At 49.9% G+C, this 27,241-nt stretch overlaps 4 protein-coding genes and 1 long non-coding RNA gene across 5 annotated transcripts; 2 read left to right on the top strand and 3 right to left on the bottom strand.

The window, feature by feature from the left end:
- Nucleotides 1-540: 540 nt before the first annotated feature.
- LOC112271045 lies at nucleotides 541-1,735 on the bottom strand. The gene is made up of 2 exons (XR_002963833.1): nucleotides 1,695-1,735; nucleotides 541-1,355 (listed from the first exon to the last, which is right to left on the bottom strand). It is a non-coding gene; the product is annotated as an uncharacterized LOC112271045 (long non-coding RNA).
- Nucleotides 1,736-2,985: 1,250 nt separating this feature from the next.
- LOC100844165 (mitogen-activated protein kinase kinase kinase 17) lies at nucleotides 2,986-4,881 on the top strand. Its single transcript, XM_014898640.2, has one exon. The coding sequence runs from the start codon at nucleotides 3,312-3,314 to the stop codon at nucleotides 4,764-4,766; it is 1,455 nt and encodes a 484-aa protein (XP_014754126.1). The 5' UTR covers nucleotides 2,986-3,311; the 3' UTR covers nucleotides 4,767-4,881.
- A 2,900-nt stretch (nucleotides 4,882-7,781) lies between these two features.
- LOC100843865 (mitogen-activated protein kinase kinase kinase 18) lies at nucleotides 7,782-9,272 on the top strand. The gene has a single exon (XM_003566982.4). It carries the CDS (start codon nucleotides 7,875-7,877, stop codon nucleotides 9,255-9,257), a length of 1,383 nt encoding a protein of 460 aa, XP_003567030.1. The 5' UTR covers nucleotides 7,782-7,874; the 3' UTR covers nucleotides 9,258-9,272.
- A 3,932-nt stretch (nucleotides 9,273-13,204) lies between these two features.
- On the bottom strand, nucleotides 13,205-14,803 carry LOC100843555 (mitogen-activated protein kinase kinase kinase 18). The gene has a single exon (XM_024460125.1). It carries the CDS (start codon nucleotides 14,663-14,665, stop codon nucleotides 13,220-13,222), a length of 1,446 nt encoding a protein of 481 aa, XP_024315893.1. The 5' UTR covers nucleotides 14,666-14,803; the 3' UTR covers nucleotides 13,205-13,219.
- A 5,061-nt stretch (nucleotides 14,804-19,864) lies between these two features.
- Nucleotides 19,865-21,674, bottom strand: LOC100843256 (mitogen-activated protein kinase kinase kinase 18). The gene has a single exon (XM_003566980.4). The coding sequence runs from the start codon at nucleotides 21,344-21,346 to the stop codon at nucleotides 19,880-19,882; it is 1,467 nt and encodes a 488-aa protein (XP_003567028.1). The 5' UTR covers nucleotides 21,347-21,674; the 3' UTR covers nucleotides 19,865-19,879.
- Nucleotides 21,675-27,241: the final 5,567 nt, after the last annotated feature.

Below are 27,241 nucleotides of genomic sequence, written 5' to 3'. Positions count from 1 at the left end.
GACGGACGAACGAAGAGACGGAACCCTGCTTTTAAAACGAGTTTCTATGGGAGTACGACGGAAGACCCACAACGCAGTAAGCAGTATGCCGATGCATGTTTATTAAATCTCACACATGTATATCTTTTTCCAAGTCAAGCACAACGTGCTATGAAAGCAATGAAAGTCAGATTAATATGTTTCCAGGTCAATCTTTTTAGAGCATTTGCAAGACGACTACAACGTCGGTCGGTCTGTTCCATACCATCTCGTTAATTTCCTCTTGTATGCTTAGAGCACGAGATTCAGAGTGAGAAATCAACCGTAACCCATAATTCTAGGCCAGCATACATCCATCCACAAGTTCCGTGTGCATTCTATTATAAGGTTTAGATCGACTTGGGGTATGTGGCTGAGCATGGGACGTTTTCTGAGGCTGGGCAACAAGGATGAAGATTCATCAGAAAACAATATCTAATTAGAACGATAAGCCACGTGTTTCAGATTGGTCAGTGAGCATGTATTCCACAACGTGGTAAGTGTTTTAGCACTGAACACGACTGGTTAAAATTAGGCAACTTAATATATCTTTTGGCCAGTACAATAACATGTGCTAAAAGCGTCATATGGCACTTCTTGCTATAATCAATTAAACGCGTCTATAGTAAAGAATCAACGCACGTATCCCACGAATCTTGAGTGCGGATTTTGCAACAAGCTCAGTATCGAAAAATAGAGCTCACAGGATATTTTGGTTTGTCAGCTTGCTCAGTATTTTATTGCCACCCCCTCACGCGCTGGAACGTCGCCATCAATTGTTTGCAAGTGCGAAATGTTCTCTGTCGTAATGGCATGTATTTGGAAGTTGAACTTTAGGATATCTGTAATGGTTGACTTGTAGGGAGGACCAGGCCGCTAGGAATTCTAACAGCCAAGTGAGACCGATGAGCCGAGGGCGTCGTAGATGGTCTCAGCTCTCGGCTGCTTTCAGGGGACGAAACAAGCTTGGTGGTTCATGAGCTTCTTTTTGGCAACTCGCAGCCTCTCCGAAATACTCTAGTGTTAGGGACTCCACGGTGTGTGCCAAATAGAGGTGCCAAATTGCAATTTGGCATTTGACACCTCTATTCAACACTGTGAGATTTGGCACCGGAGCAAGTACGTGTTCCGACGCCAAATTTGGCTCCGGAATAAACAAATCGATCGATGACTGCCTCCCATCTCTCGCACTGAAGCTTCGAGGAAAAAAGTTCCCTCGGTCCATGGCCTTCTCTGTTGCTGCTCCATCCCCGTCGACCCCATCCCCGCCGCTGCTGCCACCATGGCCTCCTGATGCTGCTGCGCCATGGCCATCGCAGCCTCTACAGCGACAGCTCCTGTAGAGAATTCGAGGTGGACCTAACACACTACGAGAGGGCCTATTCACCTATACCAACTACTTTGGTGTAGTTGATTAGTCCCTTTTTATTTCTACTTACTTAGTGCAAGCTTCCGGGCGGCAGAGCCACTCACGTTAAAGCAAGTCTTGAATCCGGGCGGCTATGCCACTCACGTTGAAACAAGACCGTTGTGATTCCGGGCGAATCCGCTCACGTTAAATCACAACTTATATGCACCAAGTACTTAGAAATAACAAGGCCTAACCGGGAGACTTATATGAACAAAGTAGTACTATATTGCTTTAGGAATATTAGTACAAGAGAGAGCATACACACCTTACACTTGCTCACACCTTGTTCTCCACCTTCTTCACTTCCTTATTCTCTACTACACAAGGTGTGAGGCAAGGGCCTCTATTTATAAGACTACATGGCCATTGGATCTTTGACATGTGTCAAAATCTTAGCCATTGATACAAAATATCTAAAACCTTCCACACACTTCTACATAAATATCTAGATACTAGAAGGTTTCCTATTTATTTATTTTAAACTCCTATTCTAGAGTATTCCAAAGCTTCTTTATGCATATCTAAACACTAGAAGGTTCCCTCTTTTATTTATTTTATATTCTAGAGTATTCCATAGTAATGTCTTCTTTCTTGTAATATTGAGAACACTCTAGAAGCTTGCATTGTATTCTCCAACAGCTCCAGAGCCCCTCCTCCCGGCAGAGCTCCCTCCCGTACTGAGGCTTCTCTATTCTCCAGTCGCTTGAGTCTTCCCCTTCCTCGTTGAGATTGGATGCATGTTGATGAAACTTAGATGGACGGGAGGCTTCTCAAATGGTGAATCCATTTATATGACATGCATAAGGAGATTGTGGATACTTGAGCCGATTTGAGGAAGGGATTTCTTTGCTGTAGGGAAGAAGAGAAGCAGAGAAGGGAGGAGGAGAAAGGCTGCGGGCAAGGATGGAAAAGAGGAGGGAGAACATAAATTTATCATCGTTTCAGCTTTGTGGGTCCCATGTAAAATATATTTGGCTTTTGGCACATTGGAGTGAACATAGCCATTTGGCACTGATGCCAAATAGTGATGAGGTGGTCTATTTGGTTTTGACACACTGTGGAAGCCCTTAGTATCCTGACTACTGGTATGGTTTACTGGCTCTGGTTGTGCCCAATTGCCCATTCATCTGATCACGTCGATCGTTACATTCACACGTGTCAACGTCTCTTTGCCTTTTTTTTCTTGTCATTAATCTCCTCTTTACGACATGGTCCTCCTTTTTACTCCACGGAAAGAGGCTTATCGTAAAACGACTCGAACGAGTACTCGAGTAGTAGAAAAGACGAACGAGCCCATTACCGTGTGCAGGCCTTATCCACAAACATATCACAGCCCGCGCAGTTAACTTGACGGCACCAGAAAGACGAAGCTACGGTTCAGAAAGAGCCCCCACTAGATTTGGGAGTGATCCAAAACATGCAAAGAATATGCGCCCATCAGGTAGAGAGGCATCAACTCGATCGGATGCACCTGACCTGATCTATACTACAACGCACTGAACCCGTCCTGATCCGTCATGCCGGAAAGGAAACCATCCTAACAACACCCGCAAAGAAGGGTCAAATCACCGCGGCTAGCGCCTGGCGCTAAGATAGAGTTTGACCATCGGCAGCAGCTACAACCTCGTTCCGCCGTCCCCTCGGCGTTGACGGGGGCTGCGCACGAAGCACGCGCCCCCCGCGACTCGCTCGCTGTCTCTTCCACGCACGTTTACCACGCATCGCACGCAGAGAGAGATGGCCATACAAATACGCTCCTTCGCAGGCTCAATCCATCACCTCGCAGCACGATACCCAGACGTGCGAATCCAATTACGGAGTACTACCATCGCCCATTCTCCCGGACATTTTCTTCTGCGAGAAGAAGGAGAAACCGATCGATATGGATGCCAACGTGGCGAAGCAGCTCCGGCGGCTCCGGACGCTCGGCCGCGGCGCGTCCGGCGCCGTCGTCTGGCTCGCCTCCGACGACGCGTCCGGCGAGCTGCTGGCGGTCAAGTCGGGCTCGGCGGCCCGGCTGCAGCGCGAGGGCCGCGTCCTGGCCGGGCTCTGCTCCCCGCACATCGTCCCGTGCCTCGGCTCCCGCGCCGCGCCGGGCGGCGAGTACCAGCTTTTCCTCGAGTTCGCGCCGCGGGGCTCGCTCGCGGACGAGGCCGCCAGGAGCACCGGGGGCCGCCTCGCGGAGCGCGCCATCCAGGGGTACGCGGCGGACGTGGCGAGGGGCCTAGCCTACCTCCACGGGAACTCCCTGGTCCACGGGGACGTCAAGGCGAGGAACGTCATGGTCGGCGCCGACGGGCGAGCCAAGCTCGCGGACTTCGGCTGCGCGAGGTCGACGACGGCAACGGACTCCGGTCGCCCGATCGGCGGCACCCCGGCGTTCATGGCGCCCGAGGTGGCGCGCGGGGAGGAGCAAGGGCCCGCGGCCGATGTCTGGGCGCTGGGATGCACCGTCGTCGAGATGGCCACCGGCCGCGCCCCGTGGAGCGACATGGACGACGTCTTCGCGGCGGTCCACCGGATCGGGTACACGGACGCCGTGCCTGAGCTTCCCGGGTGGCTGTCGCCGGATGCCAAGGACTTCTTGGGCAAGTGCCTGGCGAGAAACCCTCGCCACCGGCCCACCGCCGCGCAGCTGCTGGAGCACCCGTTCCTTGTGTCCGCCTGCCGCGACGTCGTCGAAGCAGAGCCGGCGAAGCAGGACTGGGTGTCACCCAAGAGTACACTCAACGCGGAATTCTGGGAGTCGGACGAGGAAGATGAAACAGAGGATATGCTGAGAAGCGCGACCGAAAGGATCGGCTCATTGGCCAGCCCTTGCGCGGCCTTGCCAGACTGGGATTTCGAGGATGGCTGGATCGAGGTGCACAGCGAACGCTCTGAAGCTTCTACAGCAACAACGACGGCCACGGTGATAGCCGGCGCAGATTTCGGTCCTTGGAGTGAAGCATTGGAAGCGGAGGTTGATGTCCAGTCAGTTGATGTGGACGCTGTGCCAACTGTACAAGGAGCACTTGATTTCGTTGAGTACGATAGATATCTGGGTGTCCTTGTGGCTAGGGGCAAACAATTGTGCCTCCTACCTTGTCACAGAAGGCAATTTGTAAATTTCGTCAGTCATTGTGATGGACAAAGAACAATAAAATTTGATTTTGCACAAATTTTGTCCTTTCCTGAACTTCCTTTCGCATGCTGTTTACATTTCAACACCCATTCTTTTTTTGCAGGTAAAAAACCTTATATTAATCATTTGGACAATTACAATCACGACGCAGGGCGTCAGCTAAGAAATCAGGTTTTTGACCCAGCCAGCAAACAGAGCGGCTTTGAATTCTAGCAAAATTAGCTAAGCAGTCACTAACACAATTTTGGTCCCTCGAGCATTTTTGGAATTTGACGCCCGGCCGTTGGCGGCTAAGCTGTTGAGCAGACTTGATTCGATTCCTATGCAAGGATAAATTGTCACTTCCAGTGTCCAGAAGGCAGAGTGTTTAACTCTGATCTACTGCTAGTATTACCGATTATTGCTGTTTTAACGTGTTGTGTGCTTAACTGCTCTGCCTCACAATGTTCCACATGTTCTGAGTTCCAACAAACGACTGCTCCGAGTCTTCCCGGGAAACTCGTGGACAGAAGGGAACCCAAATGCAAGTGCGAATCTGCAACGCAGGAGGATTAAAAAAACGGTTTTGCTATCGATAAATCCCATGTTTTTTAGTTAGAGATCAATCGACATGTTATCCATCGGATTTTAATCCAACAATAGCAAATGAGAGATGATAGAATGTTGATGACCCTCGATCTTAATCCACGGCTCTGAAACGTCGACTGATATTTAAAACTCATTTCTTAAAGAACAGGTGACTTAGAAATAGCCACGTCCATAGAAAACCATTTTAGATTAAGATAATAGCACCCGCAATACATAAACTTGAAGCGTGCGAACAATTTAATCCTAGAACTTGAAAAATGGGACCAAGGAGTCCAAAACTTGTTTTGGCGGGTGATTAGTGCCCAGATTAGTGCGAATTAGCCACAATGGTTGTTTAGCCGGTTTGCATTTTTTTCGTTTTAGTCCCTGCGATCGAAAAATATTTTTTTTCTCATCCCAGTCAATCAAGGCAAATGATTCTATAAGAATCTTTTTTGAATATACAAAATGTAATACTGAGTAATCATGTGAACTAAATGCATATAGAAACAGGGTGTGTGCACTTTTGTTTGGGGTAACTCTACCGAAACATTGGCTCAAAATCCTAACAAACACGAGCTATACTTTATCCAAAAGGGTAATCAACAAACTATAGCATACATGAAGAGAATTGCACGTTTGGATCACCCGATCCATTTAAGGTGGCCATGACACGCCATTAATCATGAAAAAAACTCCCAGCACAAACAGATCAGAAATTCAAGTAGTACGTGGCAGACTAGCATCCCGTGCATGTGCTTACCTAAACATGGTCACGCCAGAAACGAGAGATAACTAACTTTTTTTTTTTGTGAGAATCGAGAGAGATAACTAACTGATCCTTCCATCAGCCTCAGCTCAGCCAAACTTAATCCGTCACATGGATGCTGAAAAATCGGTCGGGCTTAAACTTCCCAGAAAATGGCCTGCCTAGACGCCAATGCAATCTGGCCGCCGAACGAAACGTGCCCTCCCGAGACGGCGATGGAAGATGATGCACTTGTCTAGCCCTTTCGCTTACGGCAGCGCTTGTTCCTAAGCATCTCCACGTTGTAAGAAGCTTGATGTGAGAAATGTTCAAGACATGGCTGGGAGCCTGGGAGGCTACCACGACGCACAGAAAGGAAAAGGCATAGATGACACGATGCATCAAGCATGCCTTATCTATATTGGAGGCCTGGACTAGCTTCTCCCTTGTCTTTCTGAGATCCTGATAAATTAACCAATTATACGTGTGGCTATTTCTCAGTTGTCTGATTTTGAAGTAAAAGATATTGAATCTGAATTGACGAATCAGATCCGTTGAATTAAGATCTAAGGGTCATCTCCGTTTTCTACCCTCCCACATGATATCGTTAGATTAAAATCCGACGATATCTCTAACTAAAAATCAGTCAACTTCTCGATATCAAAACCACTTATGTTAAGTAGACTTTAGTGGTGTCTCGAATGATATCATTAGATTAAAATCCGATGGTATCTCTAACTAAAAACCAGTTAACTTCTCAATAGCAAAACCAATTATGTTATGTAGACTCTAGCTGTGCCTCGAATTTTTTCTGTCCTTGGAAGTTCAGCTAACTTTAAGTCCCGCTTCCGCCGCTGACGTCAACCTTCGTTGATCCGGCTCATCGTAATAATGATGCCACGTAGGACAAAATCTGACGTGGAAGAGAGAGAAATGAAAAAAAATGCAATAAGCTTTCTCTTAGCTAAGAGATGATTTCTTCACAAGAATTATAGGCGAAGATAAGACAAAGTTTTTCGTTGTACAAGCTTTTATATTTTCTTAATATTTATTTAATTAATTATATTCATATAAATATTAATTGTAAGATATGATATTAAAAGCTAACCTTCTCGTTGTAGTACAATATGTTTTGTTGTGTTTTTCTTAATGACGCGTAACGCATAAAAAAAGGTGAAATATCAGGTGAAAACCCTCGTTCGGTGCAAACCGTGAAAACTCCACCAAAAAAATTCAAAAAATTCTCAAAAAAATCATATATGTTAGAAAAGTGATGTTAGAAATATGTGTAAAATTTCAAGTCCAAACTCAATTTCATTTGGTAGCATCGGAAAAAACAAATTCTGCATGAATAGTGATCTTCGAGTGTTTGACACTATTCATTGTAAATTTCTCTTTTTAATTCCTTCCAAATGCTTTTTATTCTGAACTTGAAATTTTGCAGGTTTGTAGAACATCACTCCCAACATATGGTATTTTTGTAGAATTTTTTTGAAACTTTAAAAGATGATTTTTATAAAGTTTGCACGGTTTGCACCGAACGAGGGTTAAAATCCCTAAAAGAGCATATGCGTCGGGAAAAAAAATCTAGCGTGTATCACGTCAACAATTCTGGCACCGATGGCACTTGCCCTGCTGGCTGCAGCGATCCCGATCCGTCAAACAAAAAGGCAGCAGATAAACGACGGGAAAAAGGGCCAAAAACCACGACCAAGATTGGACCAACCACAGGTTCGTTACACCTTCCTTTGCAGCCAGACGTTCCATGCGAGGCTTTTCTTGCACAGCAGCCGCGCACAAAAAAGCGCACGCTGCTTCGGCTCGCAGCGTGCTCTGATTTACCGCACGTGTTCCAGGCGTCCAAAGCTCTCTCTTCCTCGTCGCACGCCACTCCGCACATATAAAGGGCAGATCTCGCGCACCGTCGGTCCTCCATCCGGATCATTCCCACATCCACCTCGCAACAAATCATCTCAGCTTAGAGTGTCCAACCCGAATATCAAACGATGGATGTCACCGTGGTGAAGCAACTCAGGCGGGTCCGCACGCTCGGGCGCGGCGCGTCCGGCGCCGTCGTGTGGCTAGCCTCGGACGAAGCCTCCGGAGAGCTCCTGGCCGTCAAGTCGGCCGCTGCCGCGGGTGGCGCGGCGCGGCTGCTGGAGCGCGAGGGGTGCGTCCTCACGGGGCTCTGCTCGCCGCACATCGTGCCCTGCCTCGGGTCCCGCGCCGCGGAGGAGTGCGGCGAGTACCAGCTCTTCCTCGAGTTCGCGCCCGGCGGCTCGCTCGCGGACGAGGCCGCCAAGAGCGCCGGGGGCCGCCTCCCGGAGCCCGCCATCCGGGCCTACGCCGGGGACGTGGCGCGCGGGCTGGAGTACCTCCACGCGAGGTCGCTGGTACACGGGGACGTCAAGGCCAGGAACGTGGTGATCGGCGGTGACGGGCGCGCCAGGCTGACGGACTTCGGCTGCGCGAGGCCCGTGGATTCCTTGCTCCCGATGGGCGGCACGCCGGCGTTCATGGCGCCCGAGGTCGCACGCGGCGAGGAGCAAGGGACGGCGTCCGACGTGTGGGCGCTCGGCTGCACCGTTGTCGAGATGGCCACGGGCCGCGCGCCCTGGAGCGACATGAGCGATCTCTTCGCCGCGGTCCACCGGATCGGGTACACGGCCGACGTGCCCGAGGTGCCGGGGTGGCTCTCGGCGGAGGCGAAAGACTTCTTGGACGGCTGCTTCAGGAGAACACCCGGTGACCGGTCCACCGCAGCGCAGCTCTTGGATCACCCGTTCATCACTTCGGTCGCCGCCCGCGACTGCTCCAGGGCAGAGCCAGAGGCCGCGAAGAAGCAGGGATTCGTCAGGTCTCCCAAGAGCACGCTGCACGACGCGCTCTGGGACTCGGACAGCGACGACGAGGCGGACGATGTGTCGACGACGGCGGCGGCCGAGAGGATCGGGGCATTGGCGTGCGCCGCCTCGGCCTTGCCGGACTGGGACTCGGAGGACGAAGGCTGGATCCACGTACACGACGAGGTCACCAAGGTACCCGACTCGCCGCCAGCCGATGCGGGTGACTACTTCGTCTGGGCCGAAGAATCAGAACCGGAGTGTGAGCCGTCCTCCGCTGCTGCTGCGGATGACAGTAACGGCGGCATCCCGCGCAGTGCTGCAGGGTCAATGGACGCCTCCATTTGGCAGGGGATTTACTTGTGTCCTGCGGCGCATTTAGGCAGTGGTAAAAATCTGTTCTCGCATCCGTTGGAGCCTGACGCTGCTAAAACAATGAGATGTAATCGTGCTTGTCACATACACAGAGTAATGAAATCCACTTTATTTGCTCAAATTTCCCCTCTCATTCCTCTCGTGCGTATGCTTCTCGTCACAACTCTATGAACCGAATTACTTCAAGCGACACGCGAGTCACTCAATAGAGTCGAACTTGCTCACGGGTAGCATGGATTCGTCTGACAGTCTCCCTATAGTAAAGTAGGCAGATTTCTCTCTCTCAAAACGACCTTGCGTACGGAATACTGAAACAGTCGCTAATCACGTTCCCACGTGTTATTTTCTTCGCCAGCAGTACGTGTCCTCGGAGTACTGGAAATGTCTTGATTCATACGGAGTACTACTCCATTTCAAAATGGAGGGTTCTGACTAAATTTTGCTGTTTATCTTCGAATGAATGTGTAAGAAAAAAGTTAACAAACAAATATTGTGAAGCTTTTTAATGACAAATTTAATGATCCAACTTACCCCCAAGTTAAAAGAATTCCTTATTTGTTAGTGGTGTGTGCGCATTTTTTTTGTGAGGACACGTTTTTTCCGAAGAGGATAACAAAAAAATATTAGACATACGGCGCATTAACATGACGTCATTTTAAAGGCAAGATGATGCAATTTAGTACAGTATACATATTTAAGTGGACTTCTCTGATCGCCAAGATGTCAACTGGAGGACAGATCCGATCCTATGCCAACGCCTTTTTGGATTGATCATCGATGGTGTGGCAACTTTGGACGGGTGGTGGCAGTTCAAAATCATCAGATTCGTCTTTGAGATCATATGCTTCAGGAGATGGGGTCCGTTATACTTATGACTTTAAGTCTTTAACGACTGGGTTAATTCGATCTTTTTTTATCACGAACAACTTGAGTGAACAAGCAGAAAAATGTGGTGCAGGTTGGCTACCCCCTAGGTTCCATAAAAAAAAACGCAGATCGAAATCTTGCCGAACTGGCTACCTCCGAGCTGTACAGTAGCACTGTCAACGATAGAGATCGAATCATCGAAGGCATGGCACAAATACGGATAACAAACGTGGAATTAGCCTCATTGATTTGCAAACAAGGAGGAGGCGATCTGAAAATCATGTGCAGATGCAAGCGTCGCAGGAAGCATTGCATCACGCATGCCAGCTTGACAGTTAGGAGTTAGGCGGTGAGCTTTTAGTACGAGCCATGAGAGCAACCTGCGTACCTTGCTCCTGTCCATAGACCTCGGCGGTCCCATGTGGTGTGAAGGCGCGTGATTTAGTCGACTGACCACCAAACGGGCACACTGCTCGTGGGCTGCGAGATATATTCTGCATTTCGCTATATATATATCTCATTTGGTGACTTCATTACTTTGCAGTTTCGGACAATTTTTTATGACATGCTATGTTAGGCTGAAGCGCTGAACCATTCTGCGGTGCGAGTTTCTCGGCCTGATACTAGGGTCTGGCACATGTGTTGATCTGGCAAACCAAACGGGCCTCAGCGACCATGTGAAGCACCAAGCCTGAAATAAAAGTGAGTATCCTCGAGACCTTGACATTGCGAGTCAACCGTACAATAGAAAAGAGCTGTCAAGTAAATGAATCTTCCTTGCACATATTCGTTGAGCAGCGTGCAGTGTGAAATGGGGTATGCATGTATATATATCGTTCGTTCTGAACTCAAAAGTCCAAATGCGACCTCATGATATATTTACTGAGAGCATTTTGAGCTCGTAGATGACCCGCTGCGTTTTGTTTCATACCTGTCTGAATTGACTGAAAGATCAAGAACGAGCAACAATTAAAAAAAGCAGCAGCAGCAGCACAAAGAAGACTAGGAAAGGTCCAAACCTGCCAAGGACGCAACGTCCCGGTTCACGGCCCGTGAAAAACACACGAGCTCAATTACGAAACTGCGTACCCTGCTCGGTCGGACATGTCGCGGTCGAGTAATCCAACTCTAAAAGTCCGAATCATCGTCATCCGTGGAGAGAAACGCCGAGGACTTCTTCCTCCCTTTCCGTTCTTTCTTTCTTCTTCCAATTGCTCGGCACTACTTTGTGTGCTTTCCAGAGGAGGCGTAAGCACTAACGCAGTGTAGCGTGCAGAGTGACCGGCGCAGCAGTTGGGCACGGCAAAGCGACCCTGATATGCGTTTGTCTCGGGCCGCGAGATTTTTTTGTTTACTCGCCCTTGCCCCACTGATCAGGTTTATCCTTGGGTTCCTTGCTGGGACGAAGAACATGCGTGCACCACAGCACCTCGTGCTGGTATAATGGTAGTATGCTGCTCGATCGGATGCGCATCTCGACATAATTAACCAGAGTGGCTTAATTAGGTAGGTATAGCAAGGAAGGTTCTCTCTGATCTGAAACTGAACCATGAGAAAGACGAAAGGAAGACTTATCTGGCGGCGGACCGGGTGTGCGTCATAGCGGGCGTCACGGAGTTGTTCGTTGTACCGTGCATGTCCTCTGACCAGATACTTCCTCCTGTTGCTTGGACAGCTATGTAATATATGTATTATGGTTGGTTAGTAGTTACAGATGGCAGTAACTGTGCCATTTCAAGAACTAAACTGTTAAATCAGGATCAGGGCTTAATCCCCTACTTCAGTTTTGCCTATTTCTTAGTTCATATAACAATTTTTTGATTCAATCATTAAGACTCGTGTAAGATTAATGTAGGTCCGATGGATAAGAAAATCTTCATTCGTGTCTCTGTAAACTTGGTCTACGATTTACGACAAAAAATGGGAAAAGTTTTAGTTTGATGAAAGAAAATAAATGTAGATGACTTAGTTTTGAGGCCCACCTGCGGTATCTAAAAGTGACGCAACCAGTGAGGTGTGGCGACCGCACGGCTTACATATGCACGGGATTCTTGTTGCTCAACTGCTTCATATGCAGGTCAAGTCCTTGGCGTTCAATCTCCGTTAAGCAGAAAGATCGTTTCGTTGCAAAGTGTTGACTTTGGACGCCACCTAACACGGATGGGTTGAGAGCCGGCGCTGCCTTCCTATGATAAACCAATTTAGGGCTCTAGAGGCAGCTAAAAACTAGTCCACCACCACCCCGATCCCCTCCCCTCCTTTGCACCTGGAGAAACACCAAAGCGCCTTCAGATTAAGTTTGAAAAGAAACAGCCAGCAAGAGAAGTTGTCAACAGAGATGAGAAGGTAGTTGGCGCACAGCAAGGTTGTTGACAGTTTTCAGATCCTGTGTTGGCAACCAAATTCTTTTACAGCACGATGACTTCACTCTGTTTTAAGCAACGGAACCATGGACAATTGCCAATTAGTCACAACGGTGCACACACGAGTAAAAAAAATCAACAATTCAGAATTCAGAAAATGGAGCAAACTTCTTTGTTCATGCACCCTTTCTTGGTAAAAAAAAACGCACGTGATGAACACGGAGTAGAATAGATGCGTGCACCTGCCACTTGCACAACAAAGCTGCAAGAGCTGGAAAATCTAGAAACATGCACTGAGGTTTCACGGAAGAGCTTACCGAGAGTTTTGGACGCGTGTCACAGTGAGCTAACCTTGAGGATTTCGACAAGCTTATTCATGGACCTCCTCTTCCCATCCCTCCTTCCACGTGTGCCAAATATCAAACGTGTACGGCAACTTTCTCTGTACTACTAGTCGAGAACAACACCTGGACGTTTGGAACACGCTGCCACTTGGACGTCACTTGGAGATGAGGCCGCACGCATAGCAACATGTCGATCCCAACTTCTTTTCATTTTAGCCTAGCCAGTGTAATGAGACTCCCAGTTGACCGGATCATTGTTTGGTCGGCCTCAAAATAAAAAAAGATCACTGTTTGGTCACAAAGGGAGTAAGGGTCAGTTCGGAAGAGCTGCAATCTTATTGTACACACTTTAGGTAAATGTAAAATGATGAATTTGCGATATCCAGGATCAGCATTTCTTTAAGCAAAAACGAACATACGCAATCAGCTTGTAGCCGAGCATTACTAAATCCAAACCGGAAACTGACAGAGAACTGCACAAGCCAAGAAAGGCTGAAGAATCCAAGTGTCCCGCATGTGGCGTTCTCTAGCCTTGACTCGCATGATCTAGTAACTACTTTTAGCATGGCCCCATGAGGATATACGTATACGTGCTACGCCCAGTGATCCGCAACGGTTCATGCATATCTCTAGAGCGAACAATGTTTCTGGAATCATCACACCGCACTAGTTCGGCGGAACTTGTCAGATCGTTGCCAATGTTAAGAAAATCATTTAATTTAGTAGAACAGAACGCGAATATGAGGAGTAAAAGAGGAGATTCTTTTGCTAATAAAGACTTTGTTATTTCACATTCATCAAAGATGTTTACAGAAAATACAGTTGGGTCACTAAAGATACCCAAAGAGAACTCTTTCTGCAGCTCGATTGACAGAGCAATTAATCCTACAGCACACCCGCGACCAGCATCCTCCACGTATGCGTCGGTGAAATCTGCCTCCGTTTCCAATGCTTCACCCAGAACGCACTCGTCCTCGCCGGCCTTGTCCGCGGGCGCTACGGCATCGGAAGCTTCACAGCGCTCGTTGTTGAGCACGTCAATCCAGCTTTCGTCGGAATCCCAATCCGGGAAGGCCGAGCAGGTGGATGCCAATGCTTTGATCCTCTCGGCGGGGCTCTCTGAATTTTCCTCCTCCTCTTCGGTGTCGGACTCCCAGAGTGCGGCGTCCAGCGTGCTCTTGGGGGACACCCATTTGGTTGCCATCTCGTCTGGCTTCACCCCGCAGCCGGCTAATGCCAGGAACGGGTGCTCCAAGAGCTGCGCCGCCGTGCACCGGTTGCGGGCGTCCCGTGCGAAGCACATGGCCAAGAAGTGCTTCGCCTCTGCAGACAGCCACCCGGGCACCTCCGGCACGGCATCCGTGTAGCCAATCCGGTGCATCGCCGCGAGGACATCATCCATGTCGCTCCAGGGAGCGCGGCCGGTGGCCATCTCGACGACCGTGCAGCCCAGAGCCCAGACATCGGCCGCGGGCCCCTGCTCCTCCCCGCGGGCCACCTCGGGCGCCATGAAGGCCGGCGTGCCCCCGATGGGCCGATCGGAATCCACCGTCCTCGCGCACCCAAAATCCGCGAGCTTCGCCCGGCCGTCGGCACCGACCACGACGTTCCTCCCTTTGAGGTCCCCGTGGACGAGCGACATCCCGTGGAGGTACGCCAGCCCCCTGGCCACATCGGCCGCGTACGCCCGGATGGCGCACTCCTCGAGCCGCCCCCCGCTCCTCTCGGCGACGTCGGCGACGGAGCCCCCGGGCGCGAACTCGAGGAACAGCTGGCACTCGCCGGAGTCGGCGCGAAAGCCGAGGCACGGCAGGACGTGCGGCGAGCTGAGGCCGGACAGGATGTCCCCCTCGCGCCTGAGCTGCTCCGCCCCGGCCGCGCGCGCCGACTTGACGGCGAAGAGCGCGCCAGAGAGGTCGGCGGCGGCGAGGGACACCACCGCGCCGGAGGCGCCGCGGCCGAGCGTGCGGACGCGTGTCCACCTGCCGCTGACCGCTGTATCCATTTCTTCCTTCCTCGGCGCTCGTTTCTCGCGGAAGCAGTGAGTATGTATTTCGAATTTGTGGTGCTTGGGAGCTCGCTGGATCGATTTTGGTTTCTGCGATTTTAAAGTGGAGCGCCGGGCCTGGGCGTATATATAAGGCGGGGGCGGACAAGATATGCAAACAGGTGGCGTTTGGCTTCGATCCGTAGGAATTCCGCGGTGTGGTGGTGTGAAAAGCATGTGACGAGCAACGCGAGGAAACGGGAGGGTGCGCGTTGACGGGACACTGGCTTGTGGGCCGCGCGAGTCGGAGGCATCAACAACGTGGCTGCACAGCGGAGCACGTGTGGGATATCCCGATTTGGGTTCCGAGAGCGGGGAAGGAGAAAGGGGATGAAAAACGACGTCAAATTGGGCAGGAGCGCGGGAGCGTGTTCTCCTCTATATCTCTCTCCGTGGAAGGTCTTTTCTTAAACCACGTCATCGCTTCTCTCACGGTCGTGTGTGAAGTGTGAACTAATGGATCTGGTAATTCCGGCGAATATTCAGCGCCTGAAGCCCGATAAAAGATCCAAGTAAAATCGAGCCGACAGCTTGTGTTTACTACTAAGGTCCCAAAACTATTTTTCAGAAAATTGTTACTTCTTTCCTTCAAGGCTTCAACTAATACTCCCTTGCACTTTCTGTCCCTCCGTGGATGTCCGATATATTTCTCCCCTCGACCTTTTCAAGACCCTTTTAACCTTGCACAATGGTCCTGCAACATGTTTTCAAAACATATAATCGTAACTAGATGTTTCTATGAATTCTCAAAAAGTCATACATGCATGACAATTTTAGCAAAAACAAAACTATCAACGAAAAAATGATCATATTTTTAGGTTATACTATTTTTTTTATGTGACATGATTTTCGCCATACAAGTGACATTATGATTTTAATGATGTAAAAAATGATTTCAGATTATTTTGAAAAAGCTTCCAGGGACGAGCTTATTTTGATAACTTCTAATTTTTAAGCAAGGCAGTTTCATGTAATGATCTGCTCCGTAACTCTTTTGTGTAATGATTTAACAAGAGCAAATTATCATCACTTTGCAATTATACTTCGCTTACTGATATGGTATCCGACACATTGGTAAAAATTTCATGGTAAAAGCAGTCGAGTTGTCGGCTCATTATTTAAACTTTAATTACATATGTATCGAAATATTAGCACATGCTTTTGTGATCGTACAAATTATGGAAAGTTATCTCACGTTGAAAAGACCAACCACAATACTTTTGTGATCGTACTTCTAATATTGCGGACTCTATTAGTTATGCGTAATAATCTAACATCACACAGAAAAGACGGGCTGCTAGAGATAAAAAGTTTAATCTATAGCATACTAAACTTTAGATTTCGAGTGACCAAAGATCCCGTAGACATGTGAGTATATCACTACCTAAACAAAAGTAGTATGTTGATGCACATCATTTGAATTATTTTAGATCACTATAATTTATATTTACTGATCAAATTTAATAAGGGAATGTGTTCAATGGATAGCATTAGAATACTACATTAGTTTAAAGACCAAAGCGCAATGTGCCACTGTTAGTGTTAATCCAATATTTATTTTGCGAGCTAAACATATATAACATGCTTTGTTAAATACATTTAATCAAATATTAAGTAGCTAAACATATATAATATGCAAAAAATTAATGTGTATTATTTTCAAACACATAATACTTATGTACTTCTAAGGCTAAGTTTGTGGTTAATGAATTGAGTTGCAATGAATTATTTCTTAGTAATGTGATGACAAAATCAAAGAAATAGAATCGATAACAGGAGTGGTGGATGGGACATGAGAGATCAATCCACCGCAATGGCAAATGTGAAATGCGGCTAGGTATAATGGGATTTGAATAATTTTACTTTTGTAGGCGTGCTATTGATTAATTATATTTTTCTAACTATCAATGATACTCATAATCCAAACTTTATCTTTTATTTTTATTTTTTTATAGGTAAAAACTAAGGAGATGGAACGAGAGCTGGAGTCACGTGCCAGGTTGTCCTGAACCCTGACCACGGTCCAAATCAATCACGGGCGTGCTTATCGCCCGCGACCGTCGAAGAAATGTGATGTCAACTACTCAGCCGGTGGCGAGTCCCAAGTTTATCCTGGCGTGCTACGGTAGCAGCCGCGTGCACTCCTCGAGACGCATAGATGTGGTTCATGCAGCGGCGCGCGTGGCGCGAAAGAACAGGAGGAGCGGTGCACGTAGCCGGCACAGCGTTCATCGCCCGGCCGGCCTGGCATCTGGCAAGAGCCTGATCGAGTCCTGCAGAGCGAGGACACGGCGAACTGAACAGTTCGGTGGGCTGCACATATGTCATCCTGAAGTTAATTCGTCCTACGGGTCCATTGCGTGCATATTTCTATAACGCAGGCGGCGGCGAACGAGTTTGATGCGATCAAATTTAGGTTGAGCGGTGGCCAGAAAGGATACGTATTGCTGCTCTGGCTAACCTACGAGAGGACAACTGGAGTAAAAAAAGAGATTAACTAACTGGGTCGCCCGTGAACTGTGTCTGGAACAGAGTCGCGCAACTGCGATGTGTCTCGCTGGTCCCTCTTTTTTATCGTTGGCATGGAACTGGTCGATCTGAAACAAAAATGTGAAGAGCCCCGGATTATAGGCGCGCGACTTCGACTGATGTGCTTCTTGTGAAGATATCAATTACAGTACATGCTCTGAACACAGCACGATCAGAGGAAAAAAAAGAACATTATAATCACGTCCTGGTGATAAATATCCCTCCCTGGCCTATGCCAGCGAAGTGATCATCCTCCTCGCACCAATCGAATCATTCTCGCGGAGCTCAGCTCGAAATTAGTTGTCGACAGGTAGAAGAGTTCCAAAGTCCTATGCAAGATACAGTTATGAGTTCTCACCTGCTGCAAAACGCTCGTCGGTGAGTTGGCGGCAGCCTTTGCCGGTAGGTGTTCCGCCCCCGGCCGGGCCGATTACCTGTCACAGTTGTCACCTCGACAAGTGTCCAGATCACAGGGTTTTCTACTTTTCTTTTCTTTCTGGAGTATTTTTGTCGAGTGGGGAATCCGGAGAAGAGCTGGAGTTTCATTCTTGGTGGAGGAGCGCGACACGTAGCTGCGTACTAGTGGATGACGTTATATTTGCGTCGTCTCAAACTTTGGCATTTTATATTGTCGATCCTTCTAAAAGCAGTGGATGAAGAACGTGAGCAAACACTAAATATAGCCACACAAACAAAGCGACGCGACGCTGTAGGAGTAGAATGACACTGCACGGTAGGGAAGCCTTTTATACAGTCGCTAGATATTAATATGTCTCCGAGATGACCGGTGACTTTATTAGTTTAAAACGTTGACTTTTTTCTCGGTGGAGCAAGGAAGAACTATAGGGAAAGTCAACCTGAACAGCACCTTATTTATTCATGCGTACTTGTTGAGCATTTGAACTAGAGGCGTGCGTAAAAGCCTAGTTAATCACGTGTAGTTCCACAAATAAAGATGAGAGTGGTGCACGTATGACGTATACCAGGTGCACAAGTTTAATCGACAAACTAAATCAGGGACTGGACTGAATGGTTCCGTGGACTGCACATATCTTTGGAGCCAGTTGGTCTGGACCACATCGCTCCACCTGTAACAGTTTGGTGCTGCCAAAGTACGCTCGGAAGGTAATTTGGCCACGACGATATGCAATTTTCCTCTTACGTCCGCCTACAATCTTTTTAGATAGAAAATAAGCACCTGTCGAGTTAACAACATGCCACTTTGCAAACACCATCTAGTTACTCCTGGTAGTAGTTAAGCGGCCACAAGATTGGAACATTCTATACGCGACTTCATGAATTCCCGATTGCCAATTAGGAAGCTATCAGTGATTCAGAGTGTTCCGTGTAGGCGTGTACTACTTAATTACTCTCCAGAATCAGGAAGCCACGAGTCCATCTGTGAGGCCAGAATGTTCTAGACCTCTCTAGATCCAATTCAAGTTCATCCTTATTCTGTCCCCACGGAGTTGACGTGAAAGCCACAGAGATAGCATGGTGCATGGAGTGGCAACCAAGACAGGTGGAGCCCTGAGAGATGCACACGAAATCCGTGGAACCTTCCGTGACACGCACGAGTCGGCAAAACCATGCCAAAACCCGAACGCTCTTCCCGAACCCCGGTGGTGGTGGACTCCGTCGGACGCTTTCGCGGACGTATTCCGCCGACGCCGCCCATCGCGTTCCCGAAAGCTGCACACGTAGACGTAGGTGCTGACCGGCGCACGACCGCGGAGTCTTCGCTTTCAGTCAGACTACGGGGCAGGTGGCGCCCGTATAGACGCAGCGGCCGACTGTACCCCGCGAACTAGTACACCTCTTTGCCGCGTCCGGGTCGACACGCATGGCACGGCAGCCCGTCACGTGACAATCACCGAAAGACGGCAGCTACGACGCCTGCCGTACTACCAGTACGTCCAACTACATCTATTGCGAAAAGGGGGCCTGCTGAGGCTGAAATAGTGCGTCGTGATGGAACCGATGATACACGGGTTACGTCAGCCGGCGCGCCGGCCCCATGCATGACCTCACGAACGGGCCGCACCGACGCGCCACCCAGTGCTGCATGCGGAATTAATCCCTCGCAGCGCGTCCACACGCACCACACACACGCAGCCACAGCACGTAGGGTGCAGGTTTGGCCGTAGTCGGCGGTGCCTTGGCCTGGCCGGCCGGTTGGGTCCCCAGCGGCGGGCACAGCATAATATCCATGATCCATCCCAATTCCTCCCCCGCCCCTCCCCTATCGTGAAAGTGGCAGGTACGGCTTCTTCTTTTTTCCCCTTTCTTTTGCTTCAGCGGACGTCCGCGCCGTCGGCTGCCTTTTCCACTCTGGAGGCTTTGTTCTTGCCATGCGATTAGTTTAAGTGAAGGGTGCGTACGAGAACGTGTAGGCTGACGCTGGCCGCCGACGTGTCGACCAGGCCGGGGGATATGATTAGGAAGCCTCTGCCTGTTTCGTGGCCCGAGAAGCCGAGGCATCCGCGTCGACCTGGATTCGAATTCTTGGAACGGAATAAACCCCCAGGCATCGTCGAATGCCTGGTTTCTCTGCCGAGGGAAACAGTGATCTGGGGGTCTGCTTGCCGTGCCATCACAACCAAGCTATAGTAGTCACTGCCTCTTCGGTTCATTACGGCGTGATTACTTGCTGCAGTAAATAACAGCAGCAGTAATAGTAGTGGTAGGATCTTTTGTGTGTGAAACTGACATGCCCTTTTCTCCGGACACGGATATAAACTCAGTACGGAGTACGAAGTTACCAGAATGCGACCATCGCAGGGTATGAACAGAGGAGACTTTATCAGGACGGCACAGTAAAAATTGTGGAAAACGAACTTTTTTTATTGCATTTATTCTGTTACAGGGTATCTGAAATGAAAGTACATCTCGGCCTGAACTAGAACAGGCTTCATCCTGACGAACAATTGCAGGATGAACGGCTAGGATACCGTCATCGAAAGGATCATCCTCTGCTTCCAGTTCATCGCTTGAAAAGCTGCCAACGACAACCATGTCTTCAGCTGGCACCGTCGCCGATCCTGACACTTTGCTTGGCGTTCTGCACGCCACATCTGCCTCCTCCTTGGTCGCTGGCGAATCACAAGCCTCGTCATGCTGGTCGCCGAGCACATCGATCCAACCTTCGTCGGAGTCCCAGTCCGGCAAGGCCGAGACGGGGCAGGACAATGACTTGATCCTCTCGGACGAGCTCTGTGAAGAAATCTCATCCTCTTCCTCCTCCCCGTCGGTCTCCGATTCCCAGAATGCGGCGTCCAGTGTGCTCTTGGGAGACACCCACCTGGCCGCCTTCGCTTCTCCCGCCTGCACTGCCACGAACGGATGCTCCAAGAGCTGCTCCGCCGTGCACCGGTCGCGGGCGTTTCTCGCGAAGCACATGGCAAGGAAATTCTTGGCCTCCGCCGACATCCACATCGGCACCTCTGGCACGGCGTCCGTGTAACCGATCCGGTGGACGGCGGCAAGGACGTCGTCCATGTCGCTCCACGGGGCGCGCCCGGTGGCCATCTCGATGATCGTGCAGCCGAGAGCCCACACATCGGCAGCCGGGCCCTGCTCCTCGCCGCGGGCCACCTCGGGTGCCATGAACGCGGGCGTGCCTCCGATCGGCCTCGTCGAATCCAGCGCTCTCGCGCACCCGAAATCGGCGATCTTTGCGCGGCCGTCGACGCCGATCACGACGTTCCTCGCCTTGACGTCCCCGTGCACGAGCGACTCCCCGTGGATGTACGCCAGCCCGCGCAGGACGTCCGCCGCGTACGCCCGGATGGCGTGCTCCTCGAGGAATCCCCCATTCCTCGCGACCTCGTCGGCGAGCGACCCGCCAGGGGCGAACTCCAGGAAGAGATGGTAGGACCCGTCGCGGTCTTCGCCAAGGCCACCGATGCACCGCACGATGTGTGGCGAGGAAAGGCCGGACAGTATCCCTTGCTCCCGGCTCAGCAGATCCGCGTCCGCCGCGCCCCGCACGGATTTGACGGCGAACAGCTCGCCCGACGCGGCGTCAGTCGCCAGCGACACTACGGCGCCGGACGCGCCGCAGCCGAGCGTCCGCAGCCGCGTCCAGTGCCCACTCACGGCGATCGCCATTAATTCTCCTTTTCTTTTCTCTTGTCTGTGGCTGCTGCTGCTGCTCTTTTTGTTTCCTTTTGTTTGGTCTGAGTTGGCTTTGTGTGGCCTGTGGTTGTGCGCGTTTATATATACAGCATCCCAAGGAGGTTAGGAGGGGGAAGAAGAAGGAAAGAGAAAGACGACTTGGAGTTAATTGGGTGGGGATTAGATTAGGGAGCCGATCGGGGAAGGTGTTTGGTGTGTGTCAATGCTCAACTTGGCATGGCACAAAGCGTGGGGGGTGCGTTGTAGGCACGCGCGGCAATTGGAGGCTGCGTGTGTGACCGTGTGTGTGGTTGGAATGGGAACGCGCGGCTCATGCTGCCAATGAACGATCGAGCGGCCGCCTCCGTCCCCTGGCGCTTCTGGGCTTCTGGCTGCACATCACATGCCCACCTCATGCTTCTTTCCCATCTCCTCGCCAGTCGGCCACCAATGGCACTTGGCGCATGCATCCTACTGTTATTTTCTTTTCCTGTGAGAGGGAACCTCCCAGTTTTGTTTTTGTGGTGAGCAAATACAATACGCACTCTGTTTTGGTGTGTTTTCAGAAAACGGAGAACGAGGAACAAGAGATATATGTTACTCCGGTTGAGGACTAGAAAACTGCCACGGTATTACTCTGCGTTTCTGTAACGGGAACGGCCCTGCTCGTGTTTCTCGTTTAATTAAAACAGGCGGGCGAGCATCAATGCAGAGGCCACTTGCGCATGTGAAGCACGAGTGAGTTAGTACTTTCGCGTCAGGTCAGCTGCGCGATGATCGCTAATTAATCCGCGCGAGGCATGCAGGCACAAGTCAAGAATCAAGATTGTTGATCTCGGGTCTGTTTCATCAGCTGTGTGCCCAATTTAATCCGCGGTGCCGTGCCGCGGCACCGGTCAAGATTGGACGTGCAACGGCCGTATCGCCTTGTTCCTCTTGGTCAGCTGCGCGAGCGGATCAACCGCCGCGAAAGCAAAGTTTTGTGGCACCTGCAGTGGTTGGTGATTCGGCTAGCAATGAAAAAAGTTCGATCTCTGTGTATGATGATTGTGTAAACATGTCAGGAGCCGAGGTCAACGCCTGTGGCCAAAGGGGGCTTTGGGTCGGCACCCTGGTTGCTGCTTCGACATTGTGACTCGCAACAGAGTCATGATGATGGTATGCTAGTATCGGAGTAAGCGGCTGTTTGCTCCACCAAACCCACCGTCGGCGTCGACCTGGTAGGTAGGACCGGTACTCATCTTCTACGGCTACCATGCACTTTAACAACATATCCTGAAAAATTCCGGAGCGGACTTTGAGTAGATCAATTTGGGAAAGGAATCAAGACAAGACCGGAGGAGCTCGGAATAGACAGAGATACTCATATCCTTGCGTCCACTGTGACCGATTCGTCCGAGAGTTGGTGCATTTTACCCACTACGGAGTATGTGCCAGTGGTAGATTGCAGGCTGTGTAGATTGCAGCGGTGCATTCAACCACTGTCGCCTAGAGCCAGTAGCAGGCAGTAGTTTCATGCCGTGCAAATTGCTAATGCACTTGACCACTTTCGCCAAGTGCACGTAGTTGCTCCAGGCTGTGCGAACACTGTGCTAGGCCTCCATATCTTGTTTCCTGTTTCTTCTTTGCTGGCTCATTCATACCCTGGGACGGTTGGTTCGGGATAATCCTGCTGCGAAACCAGTGGCGATACTTTCCTGTCTCCCGACCGAAAAGGAAACCACAGGCCACAGGCCACAGCTCGCAGCAGCAGTGGCGATCGAGCGCCAGCATCTTTGCGGCGTCCGAAAAGGACCAGACCATACCCAAGCAGCAACACACCCAGCAATTGGGATATGCGTCAGAGATGCGTCGCCTCCATTTCCCGCAGCTAGCATGAGAATCGCTCGACGCCTCGCTGTGCCGCCGCTCTGTCGGCCCCTTCCGGCCGGGGGCCGTCCATCCCCTCTTGCACCGGTGGTGGGACGCGTCGGATCGACGTGCACACTGCTCGGCCTCGTTGCGTCCCAGCACGGAGCAAACTGGCCAACTGGCAAAAGTGGATGCCACAAAGCGGTAGAGAACACGTATGATGTGGTCACGACCCACAGAAGTCTACTAGAAGGAAACAAACAGCTTAATTGCTCCCGGATGCTTGACGATCCGAATGGAATGGATCAGGTCAGGCGCTGGATTTGGCTCGGCGGCACCGATGGGTCTGGCCACACGTCGGTGGTGGCATCGGCACATGGCGTGCCCGCGCATTGCGAGCGCGTTAGATCTGGTGGCGCCGCCGAGGGAGGCAGGCAGGCACGCACGTGAAACCGAGCCCGACATCTGGAGAACCGGAAAAGCTCACGTTGCTCTGCCGAACTCGACGATGGCATCAAGTTCAACGGCCCAAGTCAACACGCGCTGATCGGTATGCAAGCTATACTGCCCGAGTCAAGTGTTTGGTACGGACTGCGGAGTATAGTACTCCTACTGCCTGTACAAAGTCTTCAGAACTTTAGTAGTAGTAGTAGCCTCACAACCCTATGATTACATTAAGCCCCCGTGATTACATTAGCCCTTCATTCCAGAATGGCCAGCTGTTCAAATTGGGCTGTAGTTTATACCCTGTGCCAGTTGGAAGAATGCAAGGCTACCTCTTTTTAGTTGAACCGGCTCCAAGACTGGAGTAGGTCAACCATTTTGCCATTTTCTTACTTGATCTTTTTTACACTGGAATGGTGATACTCCATCTGTTTTTTTTTTCGTTTCTGTTTGACGTGTATGTAAGGTTGCTGACGAACAACGCACAAGACAGGCGAGGGAGCTTGTCCTGGAATTCGTCAGTCCAAACAGAGTGATTTCATTTCAAGCAGATAAAAGGAAGTGATGGATCATGGACACGAGTGTATCTCCAAGTAGGCATGTGGCATGCTAAGAAAGGGCCCCGTTAAACAAAACCCCATCTGTGTTGAGTGACGGTGCACCCACCCATCTAGCAATCGTTCCCCGCAGGCTGCAGCTGTAAAGAGACTACGCAGCTGCAACAGGACATTAACTTCGACAAATGCAGTGCAAAGATATGCTGTGTTTCACTCTGTATTCAGTGCATCGATGTTCATCGAACAAGGAGCCAACTGTTGTCCAAGTAGTAGTATGATGGGAAATTTGACTGTGGGAGCTGGAGGAGTATACAATTTTATTTAGGATCAGAAAACAAGGTCCAGTTGGATTTAATTTTCAGGTTTTTTAATTGAGCGCAGATTTGATACGAGACAGATTCAGTTAAAGTATTACTCGCAGATGAAAAACTGTGGGCAATCCCCTTTTGTTTTCAGCTTGAAGAATCAACCGCGGATTACCATTTTGCTCTCTTATCCTGAACAAAGGATGATAATGTTGATCCCTGGTAAAAGGCAACTTGAACACTTCACTTTTGGCGCATGTCGAACTTTCCATTAAAATTTTGTAGATTCCTCCAAGACTCGAAGATGGCCTTGAACTTCGTGATCGTCAGCGAGGCGTTGACACATGACACTGGCCACTGGCCGGGCTTTACTAGCTGTAGTGGAGTCAACGCCTAAAGAAAGAAAGAGGAGACAACCAAAATGATAACATTAACATAGTCAATGCATCAATGAAATATTAATGGACGTTGACATTTATCGGCCAGCGGTGGGCTGATGGCGAGGTACTAGTAATTGACAAGTTGGAGTGGTTATGGCTTGGGTTTGTACGTAAAGCCGACCTGATTGCAATAGAAATATAGTCTCCGCCTAACTCCGTCACATTAGTGGTTCATTAGTTAATCGCATGCCTGGCCAAAAGGCCATTGGATAACAGGATAAGGCATCTTGAATTACCGGCTTGGAATCGAACCCTTGAGGATCTGGCAGTTGAGCAGCCAGCCTCCTCTTTTGGTTGAGCTGAAGCAGTTATTGCCTCCTGAGTCCCCGAGCAAACAAGGCCTAGAACTACAGCTAGCCTCTGTTTCATGACTTCAGAGAAAAACCGAAATGAACGTAGTAGATTGGCAACCGACTAGTATCGCTGGTATTTTGAGACGTTCAAAAAGTAAACGGCGGCTAACAAACTTCTATTAGGATATCTGTTCTTCTGTTGAACGTCGTACCTCTTAAAAAACCCGGTGTAGCCTCACCGTCAGCTGCCAAAAATTGACAAACATGCACCTTCGAATTTCTGGAGAATCTGCCATGTGCTGACAATGTCAGTCTGGTGCTCTCTACATGTCTTTAGCATCAGCAAGTCAACTCAATGTTCCCTCAAAAAAAGCAAGTCAACTCAATGGGCCGCAGCCCGTAAGTGATCATGGCGTCTCTTTTCCTTGCACGGAAGCAACAGGGCCTGAGAAATGTGCTTGGGCTTCGGCCTTGCCACCTAGTCACACATCTATCTTGAAAAACGACTAGTTTTTCACCGGTCTGTCTATATATACGGATTGACTATATTCTCTCTCGTATATTTTAAATATCTTATAACTACCACACGACGGTTCGTGGCATATCCTGCTCTCCAAAACTCAACATCTTCAAAAAACCTTGATCTTGTTCCATCTGCAATCAGATTTACAAGTGCAAATCTAATATCTAATTAAAATACCAGAAATTCTACGGTAAAAATTACGTCAAAAAGTTATCGTGCGGTCTAAATTAATCAAAATACAATGCAATCCGAGAAAAACACAAATCAATCCGATTGGTACTTGAGCTCAAGGCCACGCGTCCCAGGCTAATCTTGGTTGATCTAGATTACAACAGTTCAGATTTTAAGTATTTCTCTTGGCTATTTGAGATGCATGTAAAAAAAATGTGGCATGGTCAACTCCGATTGGAACACATTCCAATTACGATTCATGTTTCCGTTAGTAGAACTCTAATCACATCTGATGGAAGGACTCAAAGACACATACAACCGCACAGGTATACATGGAGAGCAACAATTCCGATTGTAGTTCTATCGGAGGCATCAAACTGTTATACGTGTGAGTCATACCTGCTCAATTTCGACGACAAACAAAACGCAACCACCGTAAGCCAGATCCTCCGAAGGATAATTTGCTTCGTAGAAAGCCTTTTACATTTGATTTTTATATAGAAAAGTTAAAAGTTGTATCTACAAAGAAAACTATATTTGTATATAAACTATAGGAGGCACGGGGCGGCTGGGGAGGCAAACCCTAGCCGCCGCCGCCACCCCTCCCCCACCCCTCCACCCTCTTCCCAGTCTTCCTCCTCCTTGATGCCGCTGGAGACAGAGGTCGCGGGCGGCCCTCGAGGACGGCGACGGCGGGGTGTCTTCTCCGCACTGCGTGAAGGGTGGCAGGCGATGCGCACCACCGACGGCGTGGATGGCGACCGGTCGCGGGATGGTGGCTGCGGGTGGTGCGGTGGCGGTCGGATCTGGCCCCTGTGCGGGCTTAGTTGCGGCCATATGGCGCCGGTCGAGGTGGTGCAGGAGGCGTTGCCGTCAGTCCATCGTCGTGGGCGCCGTCGGCACCGTCCTCATTGCAAAGGGCTGATACCTTTTGCGGTGCTGCAGGTCGAGGTGGTGCAGGAGGCACCGCCTGCGGCCATGGGTTCGATCTGAGGCCTCGTATGGTGGCCTAGCATGGTGGCTCGGCCCAGGGAGGTCGGAGGAGCGCCGGATTTGTTGCTGAAAGTTGAAGGCGTCGTGCTCAGGCAGGTATATGGATTGCTCCTCCTGGCCTGTCGGAAGGCGACGATTGATCTGGAGTCCCAACCCTCGGCAATAGCAACATTGTTTGTTTGCGTTCGTTGGGGTACGGATTATATCAAGTGCAGGTGCTACGCACGGCGTCTCATCTCATGGAGATGCGTCAAGTCATGCCTATTGCTGCTGGTCCGAAGGTTGTGCGACAGAGGTTAGAAGTGAGGTGGT

Source organism: Brachypodium distachyon, chromosome 2 (genome assembly GCF_000005505.3).
Source record: "Brachypodium distachyon strain Bd21 chromosome 2, Brachypodium_distachyon_v3.0, whole genome shotgun sequence".
NCBI lineage: Eukaryota > Viridiplantae > Streptophyta > Magnoliopsida > Poales > Poaceae > Brachypodium > Brachypodium distachyon.
The sequence above is the reverse complement of the archived record's forward strand: the minus strand, read 5'-3'. Positions and strand labels throughout refer to the sequence as shown.